The 25,533-nt window shown below is 47.8% G+C and overlaps 2 protein-coding genes and 1 long non-coding RNA gene across 10 annotated transcripts in view; 2 read left to right on the top strand and 1 right to left on the bottom strand.

The window, feature by feature from the left end:
• Positions 1-8,728, top strand: part of LOC109489164 — a 37,099-nt gene extending 28,371 nt beyond the window's left edge. The window contains exon 3 of the long non-coding RNA XR_002142114.2: positions 7,419-8,728. This is a non-coding gene — a long non-coding RNA (uncharacterized LOC109489164). The remainder of the gene's footprint in view (positions 1-7,418) is intronic.
• The window catches only part of OLFML2A (olfactomedin like 2A), a 33,029-nt gene extending 16,340 nt beyond the window's left edge, over positions 1-16,689 (bottom strand). Inside the window, exons 1-2 of one of the 4 annotated variants that reach the window (XM_034664496.1) lie at positions 16,669-16,689; positions 1,917-2,180 (exon numbers count right to left, since the gene is read on the bottom strand). In XM_034664496.1, the coding sequence (XP_034520387.1) occupies positions 1,917-2,153 (237 nt within the window). In that variant the 5' untranslated portion in view covers positions 2,154-2,180; positions 16,669-16,689. Of the gene's footprint in view, positions 1-1,916; positions 2,181-9,922; positions 10,061-10,124; positions 10,737-15,330; positions 15,393-16,668 lie in introns of those variants that run through there. The other 3 variants (XM_034664495.1, XM_011221112.3, XM_034664494.1) reach the window with 3 other exon arrangements.
• Positions 13,950-25,533, top strand: part of NR6A1 (nuclear receptor subfamily 6 group A member 1) — a 220,917-nt gene continuing 209,333 nt past the window's right edge. For 2 of the 5 annotated variants that reach the window (XM_034664498.1, XM_034664497.1), the window contains exon 1: positions 13,952-16,075. In XM_034664498.1, coding sequence (XP_034520389.1) covers positions 15,976-16,075 — 100 coding nt within the window. In that variant the 5' untranslated portion in view covers positions 13,952-15,975. Of the gene's footprint in view, positions 16,076-25,533 lie in introns of all 5 variants that reach the window. The other 3 variants (XM_034664502.1, XM_034664500.1, XM_034664499.1) reach the window with 3 other exon arrangements.

Below are 25,533 nucleotides of genomic sequence, written 5' to 3'. Positions count from 1 at the left end.
TGCCTGCCTCTCCCCTGCTGTGCATGCTCTCTCCCTCTCTCTCTCTCTGACAAATAAATAAATAAAATCTAAAAAAAAAAAAAAAAAAAAAAAAAAAAAAAAAAAAAAGAGGCAACTTGCCCTAAAATTCAACCCTATGCCAACTTTGAGAGTTTTGGTATCCATTTAGTTGTTACAAAAATAAAACTAAAGTTATATTTAAGGAAGACATGTTTAGGCATGCCTAGGTGGCTCAGTCAGTTAAGCGTGTCTTCAGCTCTGGTCTTGATCTGGGAGTCCTGGGATTGGGCCCCGCGTTGTTGGGCTCCCTGCTCAGCGGGGAGTCTGCTTCTCCCTCTCCCTCTGCCCGCCCCCCCACTTGGGCTCTCTCTCTCTCAAGTAAATAAAGAAACTCTTAAATAAAATAAAGAAAACATTTTTAGCCAAACACTGAAGACGATTTTTCATGGGTCTCTTGCTTTTCTGCATGTTTTGCATGCAAAGGCACTGCCTGGCTTTGTTCTAGGACATCTTTTCTATAGGCAGCAGCCTTGGAACACAGAGTGTTTCCCTCCAGAGTAGGCAAGGCATGCTCGTTGCCCATTGTAAAAAAATCGGATTCTCCCAGTGTGTTTGCAGGTGCTATGTGGTCTTCACTGCATCACCCCATGGGAACTGGAGCTGGGAGAATTGGTTCAAGAAAATGTAGATACTCTGGCTGTTGTGAGTAATAAAGTCCTTTGTCTCCCACCCAGGGGGCTTGTGTCTTCTGCCAGCATCCACAAAATTGGCCGCCAACTTGTTAGCTTACAAGCAGGGTAACATCTCAGTCAATTTCACAGTTCTTGATACCAAAAAGAGCAAAACAGATGCTCATATGTTTGGAAGAAATTATAAAAGAAAAGAATACTCTCAAAAGACACCAAAATTATGTAGTCCATTACAGAAAGAAAGACAGGAGAGTAAGGTGGTTTAGAACACATACTCCGGATACAGCAGGACACGGTTCAAATCCCAGCCCCACCAAGCACTGAATTGGGTGTCTTATGAATGGCACAAAGGTGCCTGGCTGGCTGTGGGGACGGTGATCTAGCCTGCACGTGCCTATTCAAGCATGGGTCCTGGGGGCAGGCCCCGGCATGGGGCTCTGTTCCCGAGAGGTGGTGCTTCTTTCCCATCTGCCTATGCTGGTGGCTGGGGGAAGGAAGCATAAAACTCATATAAAAGTATGGTATAGACCCGAGGCTACATGCCATTATGTGAGCATTTGGGCCAGTTACCTAACTTCTCCAAACCTCCGTTTTCTTGCCTATAAAATGAGAACAGTGATCCCATATTTCACAGAATGGTTTAAGAATTTAGAGGGGAAAATGTGTGACAAGAGCTTAGTACAACATCTGGCACGCAGGTGGCACTTGAATATGGGACATGTCCTTATTACATTAAAAACAATAAAATGCTACAAAATTTAAAATGTAAAATATTATATTCAGGTGCTGACAGATGAACTGGTTTGGGTAAAATACAGGACACTGAACCAGATGATAAAATGTTCTATCTGTGTTTGCTTATTTTCTGTCTCCCATATTCTACCAAAGGCATGGACTTTGCCTAGTTCCCTCCTCTATCCCCAGAACTAGCGCCTTCCTGGCTGGTGGCAGGTGCTCTCTGAACGGAAACAAGCCTGCGTTTTGCAGATACGCTAGAGAGCAGGGTAAGCTAGCCAAAGAATGCCGCCTCCACCGCTTCCCGGCGCGTGGTCTTGAGCAAGAAGTGGCTTCCCCTCACGGAGCCTCTGTTTCCCCACCTGTGCAATGGGATAACAACAGCACCTCCCCAGAGTGTGGATTTTCACTGGAAGGACAGCCTCGCACCAGCCCATGCTAGATGCTCGTCCAGGAGCTGCTTCCTCCCTCCCCTTCCCCCAGAAAGCCTACCTTGAGGAGCTCCAGGGCCTGCTTCTTGAGCTTCTCCATCTTCCACTCGTGCTCGCAGGGGTTGAGCGAGGAGGGTGGCGCCGTGCAGGAGCAGCGGCAGTCGGCCCCTGAGCTCACCGTCTCCACAGTGTAGTAGTCCTCCACCCGGGCCTGCCCGCTGCGCACTCGGCTGCAAGCGTCCTTGTTCAGCGGCCGCATGATGCACTTGCAGCGGCAGTCGGAGCCCTCCGAGGTCATGCGCACCTGGTCTATGTCACCAAACACCTGCAAGAGGGGCTCAGGTAAGCCAAAGGCCAGTGCTGGGGGGAGGAGAGGAGAAGGGGAGCCAGAGGGGACAGGTAGCTGAATCCAGTGCCCCTGGCCTTTGTGGGCACGGTTACAGGTGGCTGAGAAGCTGGCAGCCCTTCGGAAGAAACAGAGTGCAGTAGCCTTATGGTAATAATACCTGAAAATATCAATGGCCGCCTTGAAAAAGAGTTTGGCTGTTCCTCAGTACATTAAATATAGAATCGGGACACCTCTGGCTCAGTCAGTAGAGTGTGCAATTTTTGATCCTGGGGTTGTACGTTTTAGTCCCACATTGGTTGTAGAGATTACTTTAAAATCATTTCAGGGGCACCTGGCTGGCTCAGTTGGTAGAGGATCTGACTCTTGCTCCCAGGGTTGTGAGTTCAAGCCCCACGTTGGGTGTGGAGCCTACTTTAAAAAAATTCAAAAAAAAATGTTAGGGGCACCTGGGTGGCTTAGTCAGTTAAGTGTCTGCCTTTGGCTCGGGTCATGATCCCAGGGTCCTGGGATCGAGCTCCACAATGGGCTCCCTGCTCAGTGGGGAGCCTGCTTCTCCCTCTGCCTCTGCCCCCCACTTGTGCTCTCTCTCTCTCTCTCTCTCAAATAAATAAATTCTTTTTAAAAAATCTGAAAAAGCCCATAGAATTACCGATTACCATAGGACCTAATAATTCTACTTGTGGGTAGAATTATTCTCCAAAGACTACTTCTCCAAAGAACCGAAGACAGGTATTCAAACGAAGACTCGTATATGAATATTGACAGCAGCACGATTCACAATAGTCACAAAGTGAAACCAATCCATATGACCATCAACTGATGGATAAACAAAAGTTGGTATATCCATATGATGGAATATTATTGAGCCACGAAAAGGAATGGAGTACTGACTCCTGCTACAACATGGATGAACCTTGACAACATGATGCTAAGTGATAGAAGCCAGACACGAAAGGCCACATGTTGTATGGCTCCAATTGTTAATATCCAGAAGAGGCAAATCCAGAGACAAAAAGCAGCTTAGTGATTGCCAGGACTTGGGAGGCGGGAAATGGGGAGTGACTGCTTAATGGGCACGGAGTTTCCTTTTGGAGCGATGAAAATGTTCTGGAACTAAGTAGTGGTGATGGTTGCACAACACTGTGAATGTACTAAATGCCACTGGATTGTACACTTCAAAATGGTTAAAATGGTAAATGTTATGTGCAGTTTATCACCATAGTAACAGATATGAATGAAGACCTTTCATTAGGCACCTACTACATCCCAGTTTTCACGTGCATCACATCCTTTAATGATATCTGTGTATGGGGGGTTGGTTACCTCCAGAGTCCTTGCCATGGCCTTCTAGGCCTATCTGAGTGGACAGCCTCCCCACAACCCCTCCTCTTGCCACCCTTTTCTTCCTTTGGTCACTCCGCTCCAGCCTCAGGGCCTTTGCAGATGTGGTACCCTCAGCCTGAAACCCTTATCCCCCTGATATGCCCTTGGCTCATTCCCTCATGTTACTTACACATCACCTCCTCTGAGAAGCCTTTCCAGACTATTCACCTCCCCTTAACTCTTTGTCCCCTTATCCAGTGGCTTTGTTTTTCTTTATTAGACCTAGTACCATCTGAAGTATTATATCTATGTTTGCTTATTTTTTCCCTTACTCTATTGAAGGAACCATTAGAGAAAAGGACTTTGTCTAGCTCTCTCCTATATCACAGAACAGTGCCTGCCTGGCCCATGGTAGATGCTCTGTAAATACCTGTTGGATCAATGAGCCTGCATTTTGCAGACATGCTGAAACAGAAGGCTAAGAACATGGCATCTGCAGCCTGAGTTAGTAGCAGTGAGATGGTGGGCAACTCCACCTTTCTCTGCCATTCCCCGACCTGGCTCAGCCAGCTCACCCTGGGCTCCAGGCTCTCGCGGCACACCTCTTCACGGCTCAAGCAACAAACACCCCAGGCCTCATGGCTACTCAGCTCTCACTGAAGCCACCAGGACTCAGGTGAGCTCGTGGCTCCTCTGGGCTTTCTGCCAACCCCAGTGCCCACGAGTGTCCGAGAGCCCTCTGGGGAAGGGCCATAGGTACTCCATTTCTATTCTGAGCTGCCAGACACCTGTTTGCGCCTCTGGCTTCTGTCAGCCCCTGGGTGACAGCTGGAGGCATAGGAGAAATAGATTGAGGTACATTCTTAAACTTCTCTGCTATATGAGAAGCCAGTAGGATGGGCTCTGAGAGCACAAAGGAAGATACCTATGCAAACTGCTCAAGGAGGGCCCCCTTGGCGGACATCTCTAAGAAGAAGGGCATTCCAGGGAGAGCAAACCAGATATGTAAAGATGAGCAAGGGCCTGGCCCTTGGGGGCCTGGAGAAGGTTCGCTCTGGCTGGGGCTTGCAGGGACGCTGGGGTGGCAGGAGGTTAGGCTGGGGGGTGGCAGAGACCAGCTCGTGGAGGACCCTGAGGATCTTGGCTTCTTCTTCTTCCTGGGGAGTCATGGAAGGGTTTTAAGCAGGGGAGAGCCAGGGTCAGCTCTGCATTACAGAAAGCTCACTTGGGCTGCTTCGTGGATAGATGGTGGGTGGAGGAGGCAAACCTGGGGCACAGAGCCCGGGAGGAGCCATCTACTGAGAATTCATAAAGTGCCGGGGAAGTGGGGGGCAGTGGTGAGGCACACAGCCATGGGCCACCTACAGCGGTGTGCCCTTGGGTGGATTACTTTATCTCTCTGTGCCTCAGTTTCCTCATCTGTAAAAGAAGGTACTACTAGTATCTACCCAACAAAGGACTGTGTAAGGACTGAGAGATGGGATACCACAAATACGCTCAGTCCAGCACCAGGAGCCCACAGCGTAGTCTGTATATTGTAGCCGGTATTGTTACTAACAATGATCCCGAAAGGGGGTTGTTTATGTGCTCATTTCTCCATGTGGTTGCAATAGTAGATATTCTTAACGGTGTCCTACAGAAGAGACAACTGAGCCCGAGAGCCATCCCATGACTTCTTCAAGGGGATTAGAGCCCGGTGTGGGTAGACTTCCAGCTTCCGGGGAATGAGGAGGATGAGGAAGGATGAAGCTATGGGTGGATGCTTTGTCCTGAGCCCTCTGTGCGTGGAGTGTACTCTGGGCACCACGAGGCAATCGTCCCCAGCCTGTGGATGCTGACAGCCAGGCTCGGGGTCCCACCTGTCCCTTAGATCTCGGCCAGTGCCTCAAGTCTGCCTCCTCTTCGAGACTCCTGGGCCCCTTCCCAGCTCTGCGGTGGACCTTCAGTCACCCCCACCACTCCCCAGCGGGTAGATGTGGTTGTGTTCTGTGTGGCCAGGCCAGAAAGCCCTCCTCCTGGGGACCCACTCATCATCCCCAGGGTCCGCCCCCACCAGCAGCAGCCTCCGTATCAGACTGCAACATTCCTCCTCTCCTCAGATGAGGTGCTACGTCCTGAGGGGGGCAGCCAAGGCCCTGACACTGGCCGGGAGTCTGAAGAGGGCCTCTGCTCCCAGCCCCAGCTGCCAGGAGCCTAGGCGAGGCCCTTCCTCCGGGCGGCAAAGCACCCCAGCTCCTCCATTGCCCTGCGTGGCCTTGAGCCCCTGCATCTCTGCATCCTCCTCTGTAAAATGGGGAGGACAACAGTCTTTGTCTCTTATGAGGCTGAACCGAGTCCATGCACGCAGAGCAGCCGACACGAGACCTGGCACAGAGTCAGCACTCTTCAAGTGGTACTTTACCCAGGTAGCTGTCTCACAAGGCACGTCATTTTCTACCTCTCTCTCTTCTCATCACAACCCCGTCTTAAAGAGGAGAAAGCTGAGAATTGGAGAAGACTAGAGGCTTCCCCAGGGTCACTATGAACAGCCTGACTCCAAAAATTTGGTTTACTTGCTGTTCCTCCCATGACCACCCACCATCACCAGTGAGGGCTTCCCCAACAGCAACTGAACTGTTACAAAGAAGTTGGGTCACAGGGGGGCAGTAGAGGGCCTGGGGCTCCCACTGGGCCTGGCCCACCCTGCCCTGGGCACGAGGGCTGGAGCTGTTGCGAAGCAGGGAAGTGCCTGCCTCAGCACACCCGCCCCCCCCAACCCCCCAACCTCTCTCTACAGCCTCACTCAGCACACTCCGCTGCCAAAGACCCCAGAAGTGTGGGTGGTTCGTGCTTAGAAATATCCCTAGGTACTTGCAAGGAAATCCTACAATGAGATGGCAAGAGGGCATACTTGAGATTTTTCTGAAGAGAGATGGATAAATCTGGCCACAGTGGGAAGTGGGGGGGCTCAAGCTATGAAATGTTCTAGAAATGAGCAGGTTGAAATCGTGTCACCTTGAGGTGGAGACTTCCCTCTTCTGTCATGGCCAGCCCAGACTCCCTGAGAGCCTGTTTCCATGTCCTCCTGCAGGCAAAGACCTCCCCCAGAACCCACTGACAGCTCAACACCTCCCTGGATGGCACAGGACCCCCACACTGAAACCATCCAAAACCGGACCCGGCATCTTTTCTCAACTGATGTCTACCTACCTTCCCACCCACCCCAGATCTTGGAGCCTCCTCTTTACACCGGATAAGCCATCAGTCACGTTCTTCCAATTCTTTGTCCTAACTATCCCCCATCTCTCTCTCCGGGTCTCCATTCCATGACCACAGCCCGAGTTCAGACCCCATTAACTGCTTCTAGGAACATGGCGGCCTCCTCTCTGCCGGCTTAATCTTCCAAAAGATGATCTGTGACTCTCTTGCTCCACAAACCTCCATGGCTCTCTGTATCTCCATGAGTTCTCAACTGGGGGATGTGCCTCGGAATTACCTGGAATGCACTTGGAAAATGTAGACGCCCTGGCCTTAGTCCACACTTCTTAACTCAGACTCTCAGGTTCCGCATTTGGATGCCCACTGAAAGCTGAGCATCCTGGAACCCCAGGATTCTCCAAACTCCTCAATCTGACTCTTTTGACCTTCGGTGTTCAAGCCTGTCAGCGGGTGGGGGTGGAGGGACCAGCAGCAGGGCTGTGTAAGATTCTGGATTTCAGTGCTGGGCATGGAGCTGGGCACACGGATGTTTCTCGGTACTTTGTCCTAGGTGCCCCAGCCAACGGGAATGCTGGGGCAAGAATCTCCCTGTAGAGAGACCCCGTGGGGCCTGGCCCCATGCTCTTTGTGTACGAACGACTTCATCACTTGTATTCCTGTCTGCCCTGAGCCTGTTTTCAATTACACCCACAGGCGGAAACTCCCAGAGCAGCGGCGCAGCAACACCTAAGCCCCCGGGACCAGCCTGGCCTAGAACATCTGATCCAGTCCGAGACACCACCGCCTGCCTGCCTTCAGCCCCTCCTGCTCCCTGGCCCAGTGCTCACAAGCCTTGGCCTTCCCTCTGTTCTTGGGCCCCTGGTCAGTAGCAGGGATGACCAAAGACCCCCTTCCCACATCTGGATGCATGGAGGAAGTGAGGTACCTTTCACAGTTGGGGAAAATGAGGTAGAAATGGGGAATTCTCAGCCACATTCCAAGGACATACAGCAGAAAGCAGGTTACCAAAGGTCCCTGGTGCCATGCCTGGGTTTCCTGTGGTTACCTGTCTGTCCATCCCAAACTCCGAGGTGGCAGCCCCTCAGAGATGCCAGGGAAGATGTGAACTCCCTCTCCCACTCATGCTGGACAAAGCACTTCCCTAGATGAAAACTCCAAGCCCTGTTTAGGAGAGACCTTGCTATAAACACTGAGTGAGGAGCTGCCTGAGACCACAGAGTTCTGTGGTGAGTACTGGGGTTGAGCTGCCCCTGTACCCCTGAAAGTATGGGGCAGGAGGGGGGACTGGGCCTCCCAGGAGCAGGAAGCCTCAGGAAAGGGCCAACTTAACCCTTTAGGGCCCTAGATAGATAGACTTCAAATCCCAGGCTGGCCCTCCCCCAGACTCTTCCCCTCCCCCGCCCACAAATCCGAGGGGCTTGGAGAGAAGGATGGTTATGGGGGAGGGAGAGGGTGATTATGAAAACAGCTCTCCCTGTAGAGCCAGCAGGAGACCGGCTGTGCTGAGGAATGTGGAGTAAATTCACCCATCACTTGATTTTTATTTTTCCCAGCTGGCTGAAGTTGTGTGGGGTGGGAGGTGTCTGAAGGAGGGTTGTGCTGTGTCCCCCAGCTGCTTCGTCCTCCAGGCTCTAGGGTGCACCTCCCTACCTCACCAGCCCCAGCTTGCCCTGGGACAGCTAAAACACATACGCGCACGCACACACACACACACACACACACACACACACAACCTAGCAAGTGTTTGGCTGACTCACTACATAAACAGGGTGTTAGGTTTTCTTAGTCTTTGCTTTGTTTTGAGTGCTAGCCCTCCCCCACAAGCTCTACATGCATGGCTCAGAGGATGCCCAGGACCAAATATTCCTCCCAGCCAGAGAGATGGAAGGCACAAAGCACTGATCAGGTTATGTGGGGTTTTTTGCTCACTGTTCCCTTACCTGAGCCAGGTCAGGGAATCCAAGAAGGTCCTGCACATAAAGGAAGTTGGCAGATATTGTTTTTCAGATGGGGAAACTGAAGCCCACAAGCAGGCAGTGACTTGCCCAAGGTCACACAACCAAAGAACAACAAAGGGCCAGAACCCAGGTTTTTTGATTCACAAGCTAGCCACCTTTCTATATACTCTAGTTTCCCATCTGCAAAGTGGGAATGATACTCATTCCTTTCTTGCCTTTGGAGCATATGGTCAGGACTGCAGCTCCCTTGTTTTCATACCCTGAGCTGGATCTCCAGGATGAGGGTCTGCTGGTGCCCAGTGCACACACTTACCGTGTGGCTGGCTTCCACCCTTTACCTTGCCTCGGACAGTGCACCCTCACCTTCTACCCAGGAAAGAGGCTAGAGCAACAAGAAAAGTCACTCCTTTGCTCTCATGCTCCATGAGCAGGACCCTACCTTCTTCCTGCCCCTCATTCATTCCCAGTCCCACCCTCGTCCTTACTGGGTCATTTCCAGAACACCCTCAAGGGAGCCTGGCTCTGACTGGCTCTTTTGGGTTCCCCTAGTAAGATTCTGTAATCACAGCATGATTTGTTGGGCACATACTAGGTACCAGGTGTGGTGCTAAACATTTTACAGGCATGACCTCACTAAAGATTGTCAACCGCAGGAAGTGGGAACTATTATTCCCATATTTACAAGTGAGGAAAGGAAGGAGGGAGAAGTGAAAGGTTCAAGATCACCGCGCTGAGAGGTGGAGCAAAGATTTGAACTCAGTTCTGCTTGACACCACAGCAGATCCTTTTAGCCACAACTGAGAAGACTTCAGGCCCCTTCTGGAAACACGGTGTCCTCCAAAGGGTGCATTAGATTCCTGGCAGGACTACCAGAGGCCAGGCGAGTGACCAGCCCACTAGGCTGGTCATTGGGTAGGGACTCCGGGTCCCCAGCATGGCCGAAAGCCTTGGCTCAGGGTCTGCTGCAAACCTGGAAGTCCGTGGGTAGCAGTTACCCGGGGGTCTGCGCGACATGTGTCAGCCTCCCATGGAAACTTTGAGCCAGATTTCCAGGCTGCCCCTGCCCAGCGCTCCTGGGAATCCCTTCCCGAGGCTGGGGACTGCATCTCTTGTCTGTTCCCCCTCAAAACTCCCAGGCTCCCCTCTTCCTGGCCCTGGGTTTCAGTGCTGATCTCCTCCCCGCACTGGACAAGGTCCCAGAGCCCTTTCCTGAGACCCGCAGGTCCCAAGTACCCCTACCATCTGCAGCGCTTCTTCCCCCACGCGCTCCTCTCCCTGGGTCGTGACCCGAATGGCTTCCGTGCTGAGCCCGTCGGGTCTCCCCTCTCCCGGTTCTCCGCTCCTGGCCCCGACACCCTCCTTGGTCCGCACCCCAGCCACAGCGCCCCCTCGCGCCCGGCTCCCCGCGGAGCTGAGCCCCAGTCGGAGGGCCGCGCCGTACCTTACTGTCAGCGCGCACCCGGCCCGCGCGCGGCAGTAGCAGCAGCAGCAGCGGCGGCAGCAGGAGCAGGGTCAGTGGCCGGGGCCGGGACAGGAGGGCGGCCGCGGCCATGGCGGGATGGGCACGGTGAGCACAGACAGACGCGTGCGGACGCTGGGAAACGCGAGCCAGACTGCGAGGTCGGTGCGCGGCCAGCAAAGTCCGCGCGGCGCGCCCCCCGCCCCACGCCCCCTCCCACACCGCCGGGGGCGGAGCTAGGGTGGAGGGGGCATCCCGCCCCGCCCGGCCGTCTGCCGGGCCTCTTCGCCATTGGGCGGCTCTCCAAAGGGCATCCCTGAGAGGACACAAAAAAGGGTCTTGTTCCGAGTCCCTAGGAGCAGCGGGGCCAATAAGCGGAGCGCGGGGGTCCCCACACGGACGGAGGTCCTGCTCTGCGAGATGTGGGCGTGCCCCTTCACCTCTTTGAGCCTCAGTTTCTTCATCTGAAAAATGGGGGAAATAGTGCTTTCTTTTTGGAGTGGTTGTAAAGTTCAGATGAGTGACGTTTCCAGGGCAGGTGAGCCTTTGAGCTCTCCCAACACCCAGACCCCGCCAGCTCTACCCTTCTCACGGCCCAGACCTCCCCCACCCCGCTTGTTTCTTTTCCTCTTCCCTCCAAAATCCCGCCCGTCGACCCCCAACTAAACTCCAGTAGCTCCCGGCTAGTTTAAGCACCCTTCCTCCTCCCCATCCTCAGGAGGGAGGGCTTCATTTCTCTGGTTCCTAGGCAGCAAAACTTTGAAAAGGAGCCGCCTCCCGTCAGGTTCCCTGCCCAACCCCTCGCTCCAGGGCGCTTCGGTCTCCCTTGGGAGCTGGCTTGTTGCGGTCCTCCGGAGCTCCTGTAACCACACCCAAGGCGGCACCTCTTTACCCTCTCAGAATCGACAGCTCTGGATCATGCCACCTTCTCAAACCCTGTCCTCCCTCGGTTTCTTTCGGATTTCTCGTATTATCTCACGCTGGGCTGCTTCGCAGTCACTTGGCAGGTCCTTCGACCTCTACGAGCCCTGGCGTGGTGCCAGACCCTTTCTCTCTCTTCTCCACTCTGACTCTGTAGGTGACCCTCCCCTGAGCCCAAGACAGCTCACCTGTGTGTCTGTTTACCTGCCCTTGTAAAATTCAACTGCTCAAAAAGGAACCTTTAACTGTGCCTCAAACGTCCTACCTTACTGCTACTCCCAAGCACATTCCTCCTCCCCTGCTCCTTTTCTTCACAGAATTTATCACCCCATGAAACTTTCTAGTTGGTATGTGTGTTTCCCTGAATCCTTTATGCCTTCCCTTGTGGGAGAGACGTAAATCAACAGGGCACAGACCCTGTGCACGAGCAGCTCGCTGAGTGGTCTGGAAGTGTGGTCCCAGGACCAGCAGCCTCAGCCTTACCTGGGAACTTAGAAATGCAAATTCTCAGGCCCTAGCCCAGATCTCAGAAAGCAGAAACTCTAGGGTTGGGGCCCAGCAATCTGTTTTAATAAGCCCTCCAGAGGATTTATAATTTGAGACGACTGGCCTAGCACAAGGTCTGGGGCTCCCTAAATCTGAGCGGCAGCAAGTCTGTGCAGCAGGTGCTCTGTACGGATTAGCTTCTTGCACGACTAGAGATCTGGGGGCGTGCCCAAACCAGGGCTGGGGTAGTATAAAACATGAATATGCAGTGTCTTCTTCTTCTCCTCCTTCTTTTAAAGATTTTATTTATTTGAGAGGGCAAGCAGAGGGAGAAGCATAATACCCGCTGAGCAGGAAGCCAGACGCCAGACGCACGGCTTGATCCCAGAACCCTGGGATCCTGACCTGAGCCGAAGGCAGAAGCTCACCCAACTGAGCCACCCAGGTATCCCTGGTGTGTGTTCTTATGTGCATAGCCTATCTGTGAATGGACACACAATAAACCAGTATGGTGGTTATTGCTCAGGAGGGAAACCAGTTGTTGGGAATCAGAGTAAGGAGAGAGGTTTACTTTTCATTGAATACTTTTTTTGCATCTGGGAATTTTGTAATGTATGTCCCATCTATTCAAATAATAGGCAAAATATACTTAAAAGAAACAGAACTTCACAGGGGTTCTCTTTCCCACCCTGGCTCTGACTCTGGCTAGGCTCTGGAAGAAAAAGGCCACCATCGCCCCAAACTCTGCCCCCTGCTGGCTGTCCACAAGACGGGCCCCACAGTCTCTGCTTTCCTCCTCTTCACCCTTCTCTCCTGCCCCTCTTTCCCTCAGCAGGCTCCAGTCACAATGGATTCTCTCAGTTCCCACTAGGCCTTGGGACCTTTGCTTATGCTGTTCCTTCCTCCTGAAACTCTCTCTCTGCTCAATCTCACTCACTCCTACTCATTCTTCCCATCTTATTTCAATGTTCCTTATTCCAGAAAGCCTCCCCGATCAGCACCCCCAACCAAAATGAACCCTGCCACACATTCCTGCAGCACCAGGAACTTCTAGGTGTGTTCTCAGTTGTAGAACTTATGTGCACTTGTGGGTTTGTGTGGTTATTTGATCTGATTAGTGTCTGTCATCACCACCACTGGGCAAAGCCCCCATTATGGGGCTCAAACCTGCTTTGTTTTTAACTGTATCCCTGTTTCATCCTGTTTCTCTCTCTGCCTCTGGCCTTCAGGGGAGTGGTCCTGAAGATCCCTCCTTATCCTTAGATACTTTCCTTTCCAGCTCTTCTGTCAGAAGCCCTGCTGGTGATGGGAGTCTTTTCCATCTGTCCTTCTGAGCGTTTCCTCATTTGTAAATTGATAGAAAGTAGTGACTTCTCAGGATTGTTAGGGGGGTGGGGAACACTGTAGGGAAAAGATCCCATCATAGGTGCCAGACACACGGTAGGTGCCTACCTCATAGGACTCTATATATTTAGGACAGTGCCTGGGGTCTCAGCACATTGCCATTTCCCTCACTTTTCTCAGTTTCTTTCTTTTTTTTTTTTTTTTAATAATTTTTATTTTGTTATATTATCAGTTTCATGGTAGTTAACTCTTCCCAAGGAGCATTTTCATAGGAGAGGTGGATGGGAATTAGGATAGCTCTTTAACACAACAGGTCCCATTTATTAGGCCAGGCCTTATATTAATTGCTTTGCATGCATCATGTTAATTCCCTTAACAATCCTGTGATGTAACAACTTTCATTATTTTCCCTCCCTCCCCTTAGAAACCAGGACTTTGAAGCTCAGAAGTAACATGCCCAAAGTCACAGTTACGAAGTAGAAAAGTCTGATCTGTTTTATTCATCCTTTCACCCACTCAGCAATTATTTACTGAGTGTCTACTATGTTCAGGCTCTGTGCTCAGCAGCTGGGGTTATAATGATGAGGGAGAGAAGAAAGGGATTTGACTAGTAAGATCTAGAAAAGCTTTTAGGAGGAAGTGGCAACAAAGGTGGAGTCTGAAGGAGAAGGATGAGTTGCTTCTAAGGACTAAATATTTGGCAAACTTTTTGGCCCATCTTTGAGGGTCAACTTAGAATCTGTCCACCACTGAAACCCCAGGCCTTCAGGAGGTTTCTGCAGTGTCACTTAACCTCTGATTGGATCTCCAGGGAAGGGGAACTCACCACCTCCAGAGGACTGGGATGGAAAGGGAAGTTCTGAGGGCTCCTGGGTGGCTCAGTTGGTTAGGTGTCTGCCTTTGGCTCGGGGTGTGATCCCAGGGTCCTGGGATTGAGCTCCACATCAGGCTCCTGCTCAGCGGGAAGCCTGCTCCCCCTTTCCCTCTGCCTGTTGCTCCCCCTGCTTGTGCTCTCTCTTTGTCAAATAAATAAAATCTTAAAAAAAAAAAAAAGAGAGAGAAAAAAAAAAAAAAAAAGGGAAGTTCTGGAAAGCCTTGTGGTCCTGACATGTTTTAGAACCCAGAAATGAGGGTGTGACCCAGAGAATCCATCTCCTCTGCCCCCCCCCCACCACACATCACACCACACCCTCACTCCCTCCCCTCTCTGGGGCTGGAGAATAGTAGTAGGGAAGCAATTAGCTCAACAGAGCTGTAAGGAAACACAGAGGGGATCTAGATGTCCTCTGGTGGGAAGTATTTAAAAACGTGTCCCTGAGGATATATTTGAACAGGATCTTGAAAGATGAATAGGAGTTTGGGCATGCATTGAATGAAGCCAGCAGAGTTCCATCTTGAAGGAACCAAGGTTCAGGTTCTGATGTCTGACCCACTAGGTCTGGAATCCCCATCACTGCTGGGTGACTTCATCAGTGTATCATAGGGACAATATCGGAGCTACCTCATGGAGCAGGTGTAAGGTTTAGACAACATAGTGTTAACATAAATCTCTCAGAAAAGTGGCCAGCACTTTTCTGATTAAAGATACATTACAGGTTAACCGATGTTGGTAAGGAACAGCCACCTTCAAAGTGAAGGAAGTGTGGCAAAACATCCTGTGTAGCAGGTGAGGCAAGGGGTGTGATGAGAAATGTGGGCAGGGGGTCAGACCAGGCAGGGGTGTGAATGCCAGGATAAGGATTTAAAAAAAATTAAGCAAGGAATGAGAGATGAGCCAATGGATTGGTAGGGCGGGATTCAGGGGTGGTGAGGAAGGGGCAGCCATGAGGAAGCTGTGGCATGACCCGGCAGAGGAGAAGCGGGCGAAGCACCAGAGTTCTTGTTCTTTGTCTTCAAGCAGGCAAGGTAGGGCTTAGTTAGACCTGGGGCGGCAGCCAGGATAAGTCGTTCTCTGAGAGGGTCCCCGAAGGCGGATGCCCGGGCAGGCCCGGAGGCTGGTGGCCCTGCGCCACCTGGTGGCTGCAGAAGTTAGGCTGAGCCGGGAGCAAGGGAGACCGCAAAATCCGGCATTTTGCTCTGGGAAACTGAGGCGGGGGGCGGCGGGGGTAGGGTGGGGTTTGCGATCTTTCGATTGGACTTCGTCCCTATTCTAACCCCATTTTACAGATAGGATAACCAAGGAGAAGGGAAGGCGAACAAGGCTGGGTAAGGAGTTTCTCAAGCGGAGGGCTTCAAGACATCAGAAGTCAAGAGCCTGAGAGTTTCTTAATGGCATCAATGGCCTGGAGCTTTATTTTCTATTTTGTTGGGCAGCGGGAAAATGAAAGAGGAGGAAGAGAAACCGTTGTCTTTCCCGCCCACCCGGAGGTAAAAGGCTTTTAAGAGTACCCCGGAAAACAGAGTTTTATAGATTCCATTTGCATACGAACGTAGTCACCTGGAGTTAAACTCTGGCCCTTTAATCTCTGGTCCAATTTGTCCCAAAGCCGCGGAGGAAGTCCCTCGTGAATACCTCCAAACTCCGCTCCCTCCAAGCCCCGCCCACAGGGTTGGGCTTCATTGCACGTGCTCACCCAGCTCCTTCGCGATCCGCCCCTAGGAAAGACTCCTTGTCTAGGTGGGGGGATACGGGGAGTAGTAGGGTACTTTGATCTTGGAAAAATCAAATAAAGAGAAGTCCCTGAAGTAATCTTTGTTAAATTTTCACCAGAAGTTTTTATCTCGGTTCGTGACATTGACAGGCGTTGGCCTTCACTTCTCAGGGCTGCTTATCCTTCTTCCCACCCCTTCAATTGGTGGGGTCCCGCGTGGCCGGCCTCGCCCGGCGGACTTCAATTCCCAGCGTGCCCCTCAGGCCCGTGCGTGGCAGCGGCGCGTGACGTCGGGGGAGGGAGCTGGCCAGTGCTGAGGGGGCGCGGCGCGGAGGGGCGCGGAGCCGGGCGGCTCGGGGCCCAGAGAGCGCCGCGGCCGTGAGCCCGCCGGCCCCTGACAGCCCCCTCCCCCCGGCGGACGACCACGACGAGGACGAGGGCGCCGGTCATGGCGGAGCAGCGAACCGAGCGCGGGCCCTGAGCACCACCGCATGGAGCGGGACGAACGGCCGCCTAGCGGAGGGGGAGGCGGCGGGGGCTCGGCGGGGTTCCTAGAGCCTCCCGCCGCGCTCCCTCCGCCGCCGCGCAACGGTGGGTGAGGGGCGTGAGGAGCCCGGGCCCAGGAAGAAACGACCGTCTGTCCCTTGCCCCCGGGGTTCCCTTCCTCTCGGCCGACTCTGGGAAGCCGCAGCGGCTCTGGGTCCCCTCAGCGTGGACCTTCACCCCGATCCCCTTAGCGCGGACCCTCCCTCTCCTCCCCCGAGCTCCTCAGTGTAGACCCTCCCCCTCCTTCCCCGTTCCCCTCAGCGCGGACCCTCCCCCTGCCCGGTTCCTTCAACCCGCCTTCGTTTCCCCCTCCCCCCTGTCCCCTCTGCACAGGCCTCCCCTCCCCCCGTCCCCTATACGCGAATCCTCTTCCCTCCCCCAGGTCCCCTCAGCGCCGAGCCCTCCCCTTCCCCTGGGTCCCTTCAGCGCGGACCCTCCCCGGTCCCCCACCTTGAGTCCCGTCAGTGGGGGCTTTCCCTCCCCATCGGGTCCCCTGTGCTCACAGCCTCCCCTTTCTCGCCTCGGAGGGTCCCTTCAGCGCCCTCCCCTCCCCCCGCCCCCTCGGCGCCCTCCCACGCGGGTGCCCCCTCCCTCCGCGGACGCCACACCCTCGTCCCCGTCGTTCTCTCTGCCCTCACCTTTTTGGAGTCGCTCTCCTACTCCTCTGCTGTCCCGCGCTTTCCCTGCCACCCCTATATGCACCTCCAGCCTCCTCCTCTGCCCCGACCCGCAGTTCGTTAGCTGCCAGCTCAGCGCTTCCTTTTCGGACCTCTCAGTGCCTGCTCCACAGCCCATTCCTCTGCTACCTCCGCCCGTTCTCAGCCCCCTTCTTTGCTGGCTCAGATCTCTGGCCCGACCCGGCGCTCGGGACACCTGCCTCTCCCCTCCTTCCCAGCGGCCCGTCCAGGTCCGCGCCTTCCCAAGCCCAGCTCTCCCCTTCCCTTTCGCGATCCCGAACCCGGGCGCTGAGAATTCCTCACCTGGCCCGGCCGGCCCTTCCGCCCGTTCTCCCCCCTGCCCCCACGTCCGGGCCAAGTCCTCGGGTTCCTCCCGGCCGGCTTGCCCTCCTCCCCCCGGCTCCCTTCCTCTGCGGGGTGTTTTATTTGTATCTGTTTGATATTTTCCCCCCTCGGTGTTTGCCGCGGAATGTTTTTATTGGTAACGTGTAAGGAGCTTTTGTGAGGTCGTAAAAGGTGAACTTTTGAACTTGGAAAGCGCCCTGGAGCAATTAGCGCTGGCGATAGCCCCGGGAGGCCTGCATTACAAAGGGTGCTCGTACCAGCTGGCAAACGCTCCTGCTGCAAACCCGATTTATTTATTTATTTGCCCTGCCTTCCACCTTTCACATCTCCTCGTTTCCGAATAAAGGGCAGGCTCTCGGAGATCCGCGCCTCCTCCCCTCTCTGCGCCATAAACTCGCAATTCTCTGAAAGATCTAGGACCGAACAGTGTCTAACAAGTAACAGATTTCAAATTGAATGCAAACACCCGGGACAGTTAGGAGGCACTAAAAATTAATTGCTTCAGCAAGAAGTTTCTCAATCAGGACAGTGACCTGGCAGGTGTGAGGAAAGTAACCTGAAAATAGATAATTTAGGCGCTCAGTTGTTGAATGAATGAGGAGCTACGGAAGGGGAGAGATTTGGGGGTGAATCTGCGCCTTCGTGTACTTATAAACTCATCAAACATTTACTGCCAATTCAGTAGATCTGGTATTTTTACCGGTTAAGGTAAAAGTCTGTTTAGAAGAGAGCCTGGTTGGTTAATTTCCCTTGATGTTGCTGACCAAATAGTGGTATCCTTTAAAAGCTCTGTCCTTTTTTAAGATGTATGTGATGTGTGGTATCTAGGTGGCTGGCAGTCCCGTGGGATGTCTTTGGAGAATAATTTCTGAATGTGAACATGTTTGAGATCAATAAAATCCCGTGTCACAAAGGAGGAGGCTGGAATCCATTGAGGGTAGAAGAAGACAGTGTCATAGGAACAAAGGATTTCTTTAACACTTTTGACTTTTTAAGCTTTTTAAGAGGAAATTGGTTTTGGTATTGATGTATGAACGTTGTAAATCCTGATCTAAAATTTATTATCCTGATTTTTTTTACCCAATCTACATCTATCTTATAGCCCATATCAAGAGCATGTATTTTCAGATATCTTTCTACATGTGTGTACTTCTGTACCCACCTGTGCATAACATATAGATGATCGATTGTACTGCAGACATTACTTTCAGTTCTACTTGAGAATGTTGTAAGGGAAGCCTAGGAACTGCATTTGCTATTAATTATTCATTAGCACATTTTAAAGAACTCAATGGCAATTTTAACTCTTAATCAAATTTCCCATTCATAGTCTCATTTCCTCAGTTGGTCAGAACCATTTAAAAGAATGTTATTGAACATTCCATTTAGGCCAGGGTGGCTTTAATATTTTACATCAGTCCATTTTAGTGCTACGAATATTTCCTTTTTATTGAAAACACAATGGGACTTTGGACAATTTGATGGGCTTAAAAGAAAATACACGAAACATTAGACTGTTGTGGGATGTTTTATTTTTTAGTGTAATAACGAGCATTGTGTACTGTTTTACAGTTTATGTTCGTTATCTCTTGTAGTTTAGCATGCTTACAGAAGAATTACCAAAATAGAAAAAAATAAAAAAGTTTACCTTTGGAATGGTGGGGACCCCCCCCTTTTATAATTACTAATATTTTTCTCCAAAAGTAAATGAAACTGCTTAAGTCTAAGCAGAGTAAATGAATTCTCCTGGCTTTTTATCCTAATGACTGATTTCCATTTTGTATGAAATCTTTGCAATGGATAGTTTTCTAAATAGGTCTTTTGGTTTGTATCATGAAGAAATAAAATGGAGGTGGAATTTTAGAAATTTTTTCCTGCTGGAAACACCATTCATGCTGAATTTACAGTCTTTTAGATGTTTTTTATTCTGTCAGAACAGAGTTGCTAGCCTTTTGATGTACCATCACCCTTTCAGGAATTTCATGTGCTGGCTGCGCTAGATATTTTCAGTTGTTCCTGTAGGTTTTCATGACAAACACGAACTCATTTAGTCATAATAGAGGACTGCTCCCTTTTTGGGGTTTCGAAGGAAGATGATTTGAGGAAGTATATGCTGAATATTATCTTCTGTTAATATATTAACAGAATGAAGTAGTAGTTTTTTCGATATTTTAAGTCAAAGGTAAGTTATAAGCCATTATCAGTAATTAAAAGCATGTTTAGTGTAGCTATACTTTGGAGGAAATGGGGAGAAATTCGCTAAATAATTTGAGCCTTTTTCCTACTACGACCTTGTCATGCAAATCTGAAAATATCTGAAAAATATCAGATGTTTTCCATGAGAGTTTAACTTTTCAGTTCTGTGACTTTAAAAGTTAATTCTAAGTCACCTCAGAATTTTCTACTTCATTGGAAAAAAAAAAAAGCATACTGTTGTGTATACAAAGGGCACACAGGTATTTTTTTTAGTAAGTTCTGTGACCTCCAAAGAACACTGAAAGGCAACAAAGAATGAACAGATTCACTGGTGATTTTGAGCAGCTGAGTTGTGAGATGACCACATCTCATATTTACCATCCATCAAAATCTTTGTGAGCATTTCTGTTTCTTGTCATGAAAATATGATCGTGACATGCTTCATAATCTGTAAATTCTGAATTACATAGCACAGAGGTGTGTGGTGCGTGTGCATGTGTTAGCATGTGAAAGGAAGTTAGATGGGGAAAAAAGGAGGGGGAGCTAATGAAAAAAATGGTAAATTTCCTAAACTATACCCAAATCGTGCATTTCCATATTTTATTCATAGTTTCTTGGTTTTTCATTTTTTTCCTCCTTTTTCCTGAGGTTGTGGAGCAAAGGTAAAAAAATAAGCTTTAGATTAAAATACCTAATTGTAGGTTAGCAGAGGACAGAGGTTAGAAGTGCCAACTGCTACTATGATATTGATAAAGAAGTTTCTTATGCCACTTGCAGTGCTTGTTCTGCAAGTTACCTTAAATTGCTAATGAATGTTTGTGTGTTTGGGGGCCTGTGGCTCTGTAAGTGTGTTTCATCTTGTATTAAGATACCATCACTTAGTTTTTATAACTTGGTAGATATTTGTTGGTTTGTGTTGAATAAGTTGGTCCTTTGATGAATTGTGTTCTGATCGCAACCTCTGGCTTCAGAATTTCAAAAGCCAGTATAACTCCTTCTGTATCAGGAAACTTAGTTTTCAACAAGCTCATTTTGATCTCTTCTGGGCCTTGTCATAATTTTTAGTTCTTATATTTACCTTTGTGTTGTAGCCAAGTTAAAGGACACTTTCTCTGAGTATTCGTTTCCATGTATATAATTAGGTTGAAGGTTAAATTTGAGAAGATACCTTTTAAGAGTAAATTCTACATTCTTGGTCACATCTATTCTTTTAAAGTAGGACAATAAAAATGCCTTATTTTGTGTGAGCCAGTCACCTTATATGTGAAAATGGGTCACAGAAAAATTAAAGTTCTGAATCAACAGATAAACAAAACTTGCATTTCTGCAAAAAAAGAAAAAATTGTCCTTGAAACAATCTTAAAAGAGGGTAACTACTGAATATGCCCATACAAATACCTAATTCTTTGCAGTGCTTTGAAAGTATTTCTAAAATCAAAACATCGTAAAAGTGTTTTGTTTTAAACTTTTGTATTCTTTTTTCGATTCGAACTTTTGTATTTTTAAGGTCAGCTTTTTCCTGGTTCAGGTAATTTCTTAAGGGTTTACAAATGCTTTTGATTGATAGCTAGAGTTCAGAAATACTAGAATTATTAAAAGGCAGTAAGAAGTTCTGAGCAGATAATTGATTTTTGGGTGTTGAGCCCCTGTTAGAGCCAAAGTTGCAGATTCATCTGAGCTTAACCTTAAAAACTCTTGGTGTAACTTTGATATATACAGTGTTACTCGAATCAAGCCCAATATTTATTGCTTGTTTTCCAACACAGCTTGTCTTTACGAAAAAGATAAGGCTGTTAGACTACAGATAATGGAAAATTAGAAGAAAACCATTGTGAGATGTCTAACCTGTTTTTCAGTGTGGTTTAGAACTGATTGTAAACGAGAGAACTTTGTTTGAAAGAATAAAACATTTCCGACTTTATTTCGTCCTTCCCTTACTACCTGCTATTAAATAGCAGTCTGTGTAGAACAGCTTCTCAAGAAAATAGGTTTTTTGCTAGTTATGATTATTTAAATAAGACTTTACCATGTAACCCGGTAATTCTAATTAACAGTGATTTAGTTGGGGAGCTAACCAGGATTTCCTCAGCTGGCTTCTGGGGAGCTGAATTGCTTTTTTCCCCACCCCCAGCTGCACCAAATCTTTTGATCCCTAAGCTACAGTGGTTGTCATTTGAGAACGGGAACTGAGAGAAAATATGTTGTGAAAATAGCCTACTTTGAGGCTTCACTTGCATTTTTGAATTTTTGTTTTTGAAGAAATTATAGGGATAATTGAACCTTCAAAATTTGTCTTGAATGGAGCGAATTCTCATGTCTAAATAGAAAATTCCTTAAAAATACATTTCTTGCTTTAAAAATTTTGGTATTGTTTTAATATTGATAGTCACTATTTCAAAAGAGAAATTCTCCTAATTATAAATTCACAGGAGACATTCAAGTGTTTGGAATTTCTTTAGGAATGAACGAGAGTTTCGGGAAAATGAGCCTTTAAGCAAGGGAAAATTTTTCATTCAAGGTAGTTTGTGGTTTCTGTATGACTAGTCTGTAATTTTAGAGAATCACAAATTCTTATGTCATATACTAAATAAACTCTACAATTTGTTATATTAAGAGTTAACAAAAAATGCATTCAAATAATGAGGTCTTTGGATCCTAATTGCAAACTGTGCACCCTTCAATTGTTTATATCAGAGAAGCTATTCAAGCATAAACCACAGATGGCAGTAGTAGCATATCTTTCTATTTTCTGGAGGGATTCTTGCTTTTAAATTGCTGTCAATTCTGTGGGCACTGTTGATAAGTCAGCTGGCAAGTGTAATGTTTCCAAAACCCAATTCCCTAGGCAGCAACATGTAATGTATTCTGGAAACAAATCTGAGCATTTGATTTGAAGATACACTCTGTGGGTGGTTGGAACCAGAATAGTGACTTTGTCAAAGGGGAAAATTATAAAAAGAAGTTAATGATGATACAGGGCATTGTTTGAGTAATAAGCACATTAGAACTGTAGCTGTGGTATTAGCAAAGGATATATTAACCATAGATATTTGCTTGAACAACTATTTGCATTGGAAACAATTCATAATTTAAAAAATACTCATAATTTTGAGAGAAGTGCACAACCAAATTCCTCATGTGGAAGAGGTAGCCAGCCTTCTTAACTTTTATTTGCAACTTATTGCATTTTTTAGTATCATGAAATTCTAGATCTGTCTATAAAAGCATTTCAGAGGTCTATGAGTGGGTTCTGCTTGCTCTTCTAGTCAGTCACTATAGTGTCAAGATTTCTGTGTTCTTAATTTTCTCCTTAAAAACACTGATGGAAAAAGGACAGAATTGATTAACCAGATTTATAAACCTCCTATGATATTTCCTTTGAATCCAAAGGAAATAGAGGTATAATCACATAGTTTAAGACTCAGGAAACATTTTAGTAAGAAATCTGTGCCAAAATGAAGGACAGACTGATTCAGTGAAAGGAACTGCCTTAACCTATATTTAGTTTTCATTTTAAAAATTATGTAATTCATGCATTCATTTCAATCTTGAAGCTGTATCATTTTGGAAGGATTAAAGATTCAGTCTTGTTACCCATTTTTGTTAACTTTCTATAGATCAAATGTAATGTTTCTTGTATCACAGTTAACTCTATTCAATTTAGTTTTTCTCACAAAAGAAAAGGAGGACACAACATTTTTATGAAGTCTTACACATCTTTTATCCTGCTTCCTCATCTCTTCCCTTTTAAAATTTATAAATGCTTAATGACATAGTACTCAGTTGGATTATTTTCTCTTTTTTTTTTTTTTAAAGATTTTATTTATTTATTCGACAGAGATAGAGACAGCCAGTGAGAGAGGGAACACAAGCAGGGGGCGTGGGAGAGGAAGAAGCAGGCTCTTAGCAGAGGAGCCTGATGTGGGGCTCGATCCTACAACGCCGGGATCACGCCCTGAGTCGAAGGCAGATGCTTAACCGCTGTGCCACACAGGCGCCCCTCTTTTTTTTTTTTTTAGAGAGAATTCTTTTCTTTTTTTTTCTAAGATTTTATTTATTTATTTGACAGAGAGGCAGCGAGAAAGGGAACACAAGCAGGGGAAGTGGGAGAGGGAGAAGCCGACTTCCCGCTGAGCAGGGAGCCCCATGCGGGACTCGATCCCAGAACACTGGGATCATGACCTGAGCCGAGGGCAGACCGCTTAACGACTGAGCCATGCAGGCACCCCGGATTGTATTATTTTCCATCATTGATCATTTGTTGACCATTCATTACTGGATTGTTTCAAACGTAATTTCTTGCCATTCATTGAGTCCTTAACTCCATTATTTACTATATTATTTAAACCAGTGGTTTTCAAAGTGTGGTTCAAGAACTTCTGGGAGAGTCCATGTGGGACCCTTTCAGGAGGTTCTTGAGGTCAAAACTACTTTTATTGTAATATTGGCATTATTTGCCTTTTTCACCGTGTTGTTATTTGTATTGATGTTGCAAAAACAACGGTGGGTAAAAACTGTTCGTACCTTAGAAGAAATCAAGACACCAAACTGTACTAGTAGTCATTGTATTTGTCACCTCCATGCACTTGTATTTTTAAAAAAGCCATTTCACCTAAGTCTGACTTTGAAGGGGTGAAAATGATTAATATTATTAAATCTCGACCCTTCAGTACACATTTTTGATATTCCATTTGAGGAAATGGCAAGTAGGCAAGTACACACGAAGAATTTCTGCTACATACCAAAATAGAATACTCATTTTAAGGAAAAGTGCTTGTGGGGCGCCTGGGTGGCACAGCGGTTAAGTGTCTGCCTTCAGCTCAGGGAGTGATCCCGGTGTTATGGGATCGAGCCCCACGTCAGGCTCCTCCACTATGAGCCTGCTTCTTCCTCTCCCACTCCCCCTGCTTGTGTTCCCTCTCTCGCTGGCTGTCTCTGTTTCTGTCGAATAAATAAATAAAATCTTTAAAAAAAAAAAAAAAGAAAAGCGTTTGTGCAATTATGTTGTAAGCTGAACTAGTAGCTGCTTTTTTTCGTGGAGCACTGTTTTCATTTGAAAGAACAATTGACAAACTATGGTTTATTCGGACTTAGGTATTTGGCAGTTCATTTTTTTTTTTTTTAAAAAGAACAGTGAGCTTGTTACATCAACGAAAACTGACAGTATTTGTTGCTGGTGAGTAAAATCTGAACTTTCAGATGGCAATTAGAATTTTGGGAAATTTGTGCCTGCCACTTTGAGCTTGACAGCTACCCAATATTTAAAGCCTTTTTTGATGAAGAAAAGTATCACTATTAACAAATTTGATTTTTCATTGATATTGTATGATGAAATGTGCTAACATTTTGACTATCATATTTCAGTGAAGGAATATTTTCCAAATCACTGGCGTATGATACAAAATCCTGCATGAGTCAGACCGATGGATTTTAAGTGACAGAATACACAAAGTTCATTGATAAAGTTTTATATTTCACATTGAACTAACCTTTCTTTTTTTTTTTTAAGATTTATTTTAGAGAGGGGGTGGGGGAGAGGGAGAGAGTGTCTTTTTTTTTTTTTCTTTCTTTTTTTAAGGTTTTATTTATTCATGAGAGACAGGCAGAGGCAGAGGGAGAAGCAGGCTCCTTGCTCCGATGCGATGCGGAACTGGATCCCAGGACCCTGGGATCATGACCTGAGCCGAAGGCAGATGCTTAACCGACTGAGCCACCCAGGCATCTCAGGGAGAGAGTGTCTTAAGCAGATTCCCTGTAGAGCCGGATGTAGGACTCCATCCATGATCCTCAGATCACAGTCTGAGCCAAAACCGAGTTGATTGCTTAACCGACTATGCCACCCAGGCACCCCTCACATTGAACTAACCTTTAAGAAACTACTTCCAAAACACTTAACTGAGTTTTGGTGGATTATCAAAGAAAAATATCCACAATTATTTTAATAAACAAATACTTCTTCCTTTTCCAATTATAAATCTGTGAGGCCAGATTTTCTGCCTATGCTTCAACCAAACTGGTTTATCACAGCATCCTGAATGCAGACACACATAGGAGAATCTAGCTGCCAGAATTAAGCCAGATGTTAGAGATTACCAAAAATATAAAACAATGCCATTCTTCTCACCAGTTTTTTTGTTTTTTTGTAAAATAGCTATTTTTCATAATGCTATTTATGTAACGTGATGGATTTGTTACTTTTTTTTTCATAATACCATCTTTATTTTTTTATTTATTTTTTTAAAGATTTTATTTATTTGACAGAGACAGCCAGCGAGAGAGGGAACA

The sequence above is a fragment of the Ailuropoda melanoleuca genome, chromosome 7 (assembly GCF_002007445.2).
Source record: "Ailuropoda melanoleuca isolate Jingjing chromosome 7, ASM200744v2, whole genome shotgun sequence".
NCBI lineage: Eukaryota > Metazoa > Chordata > Mammalia > Carnivora > Ursidae > Ailuropoda > Ailuropoda melanoleuca.
Note: the sequence above shows the minus strand (reverse complement) of the source record. Positions and strands in the feature narration are given on the sequence as shown.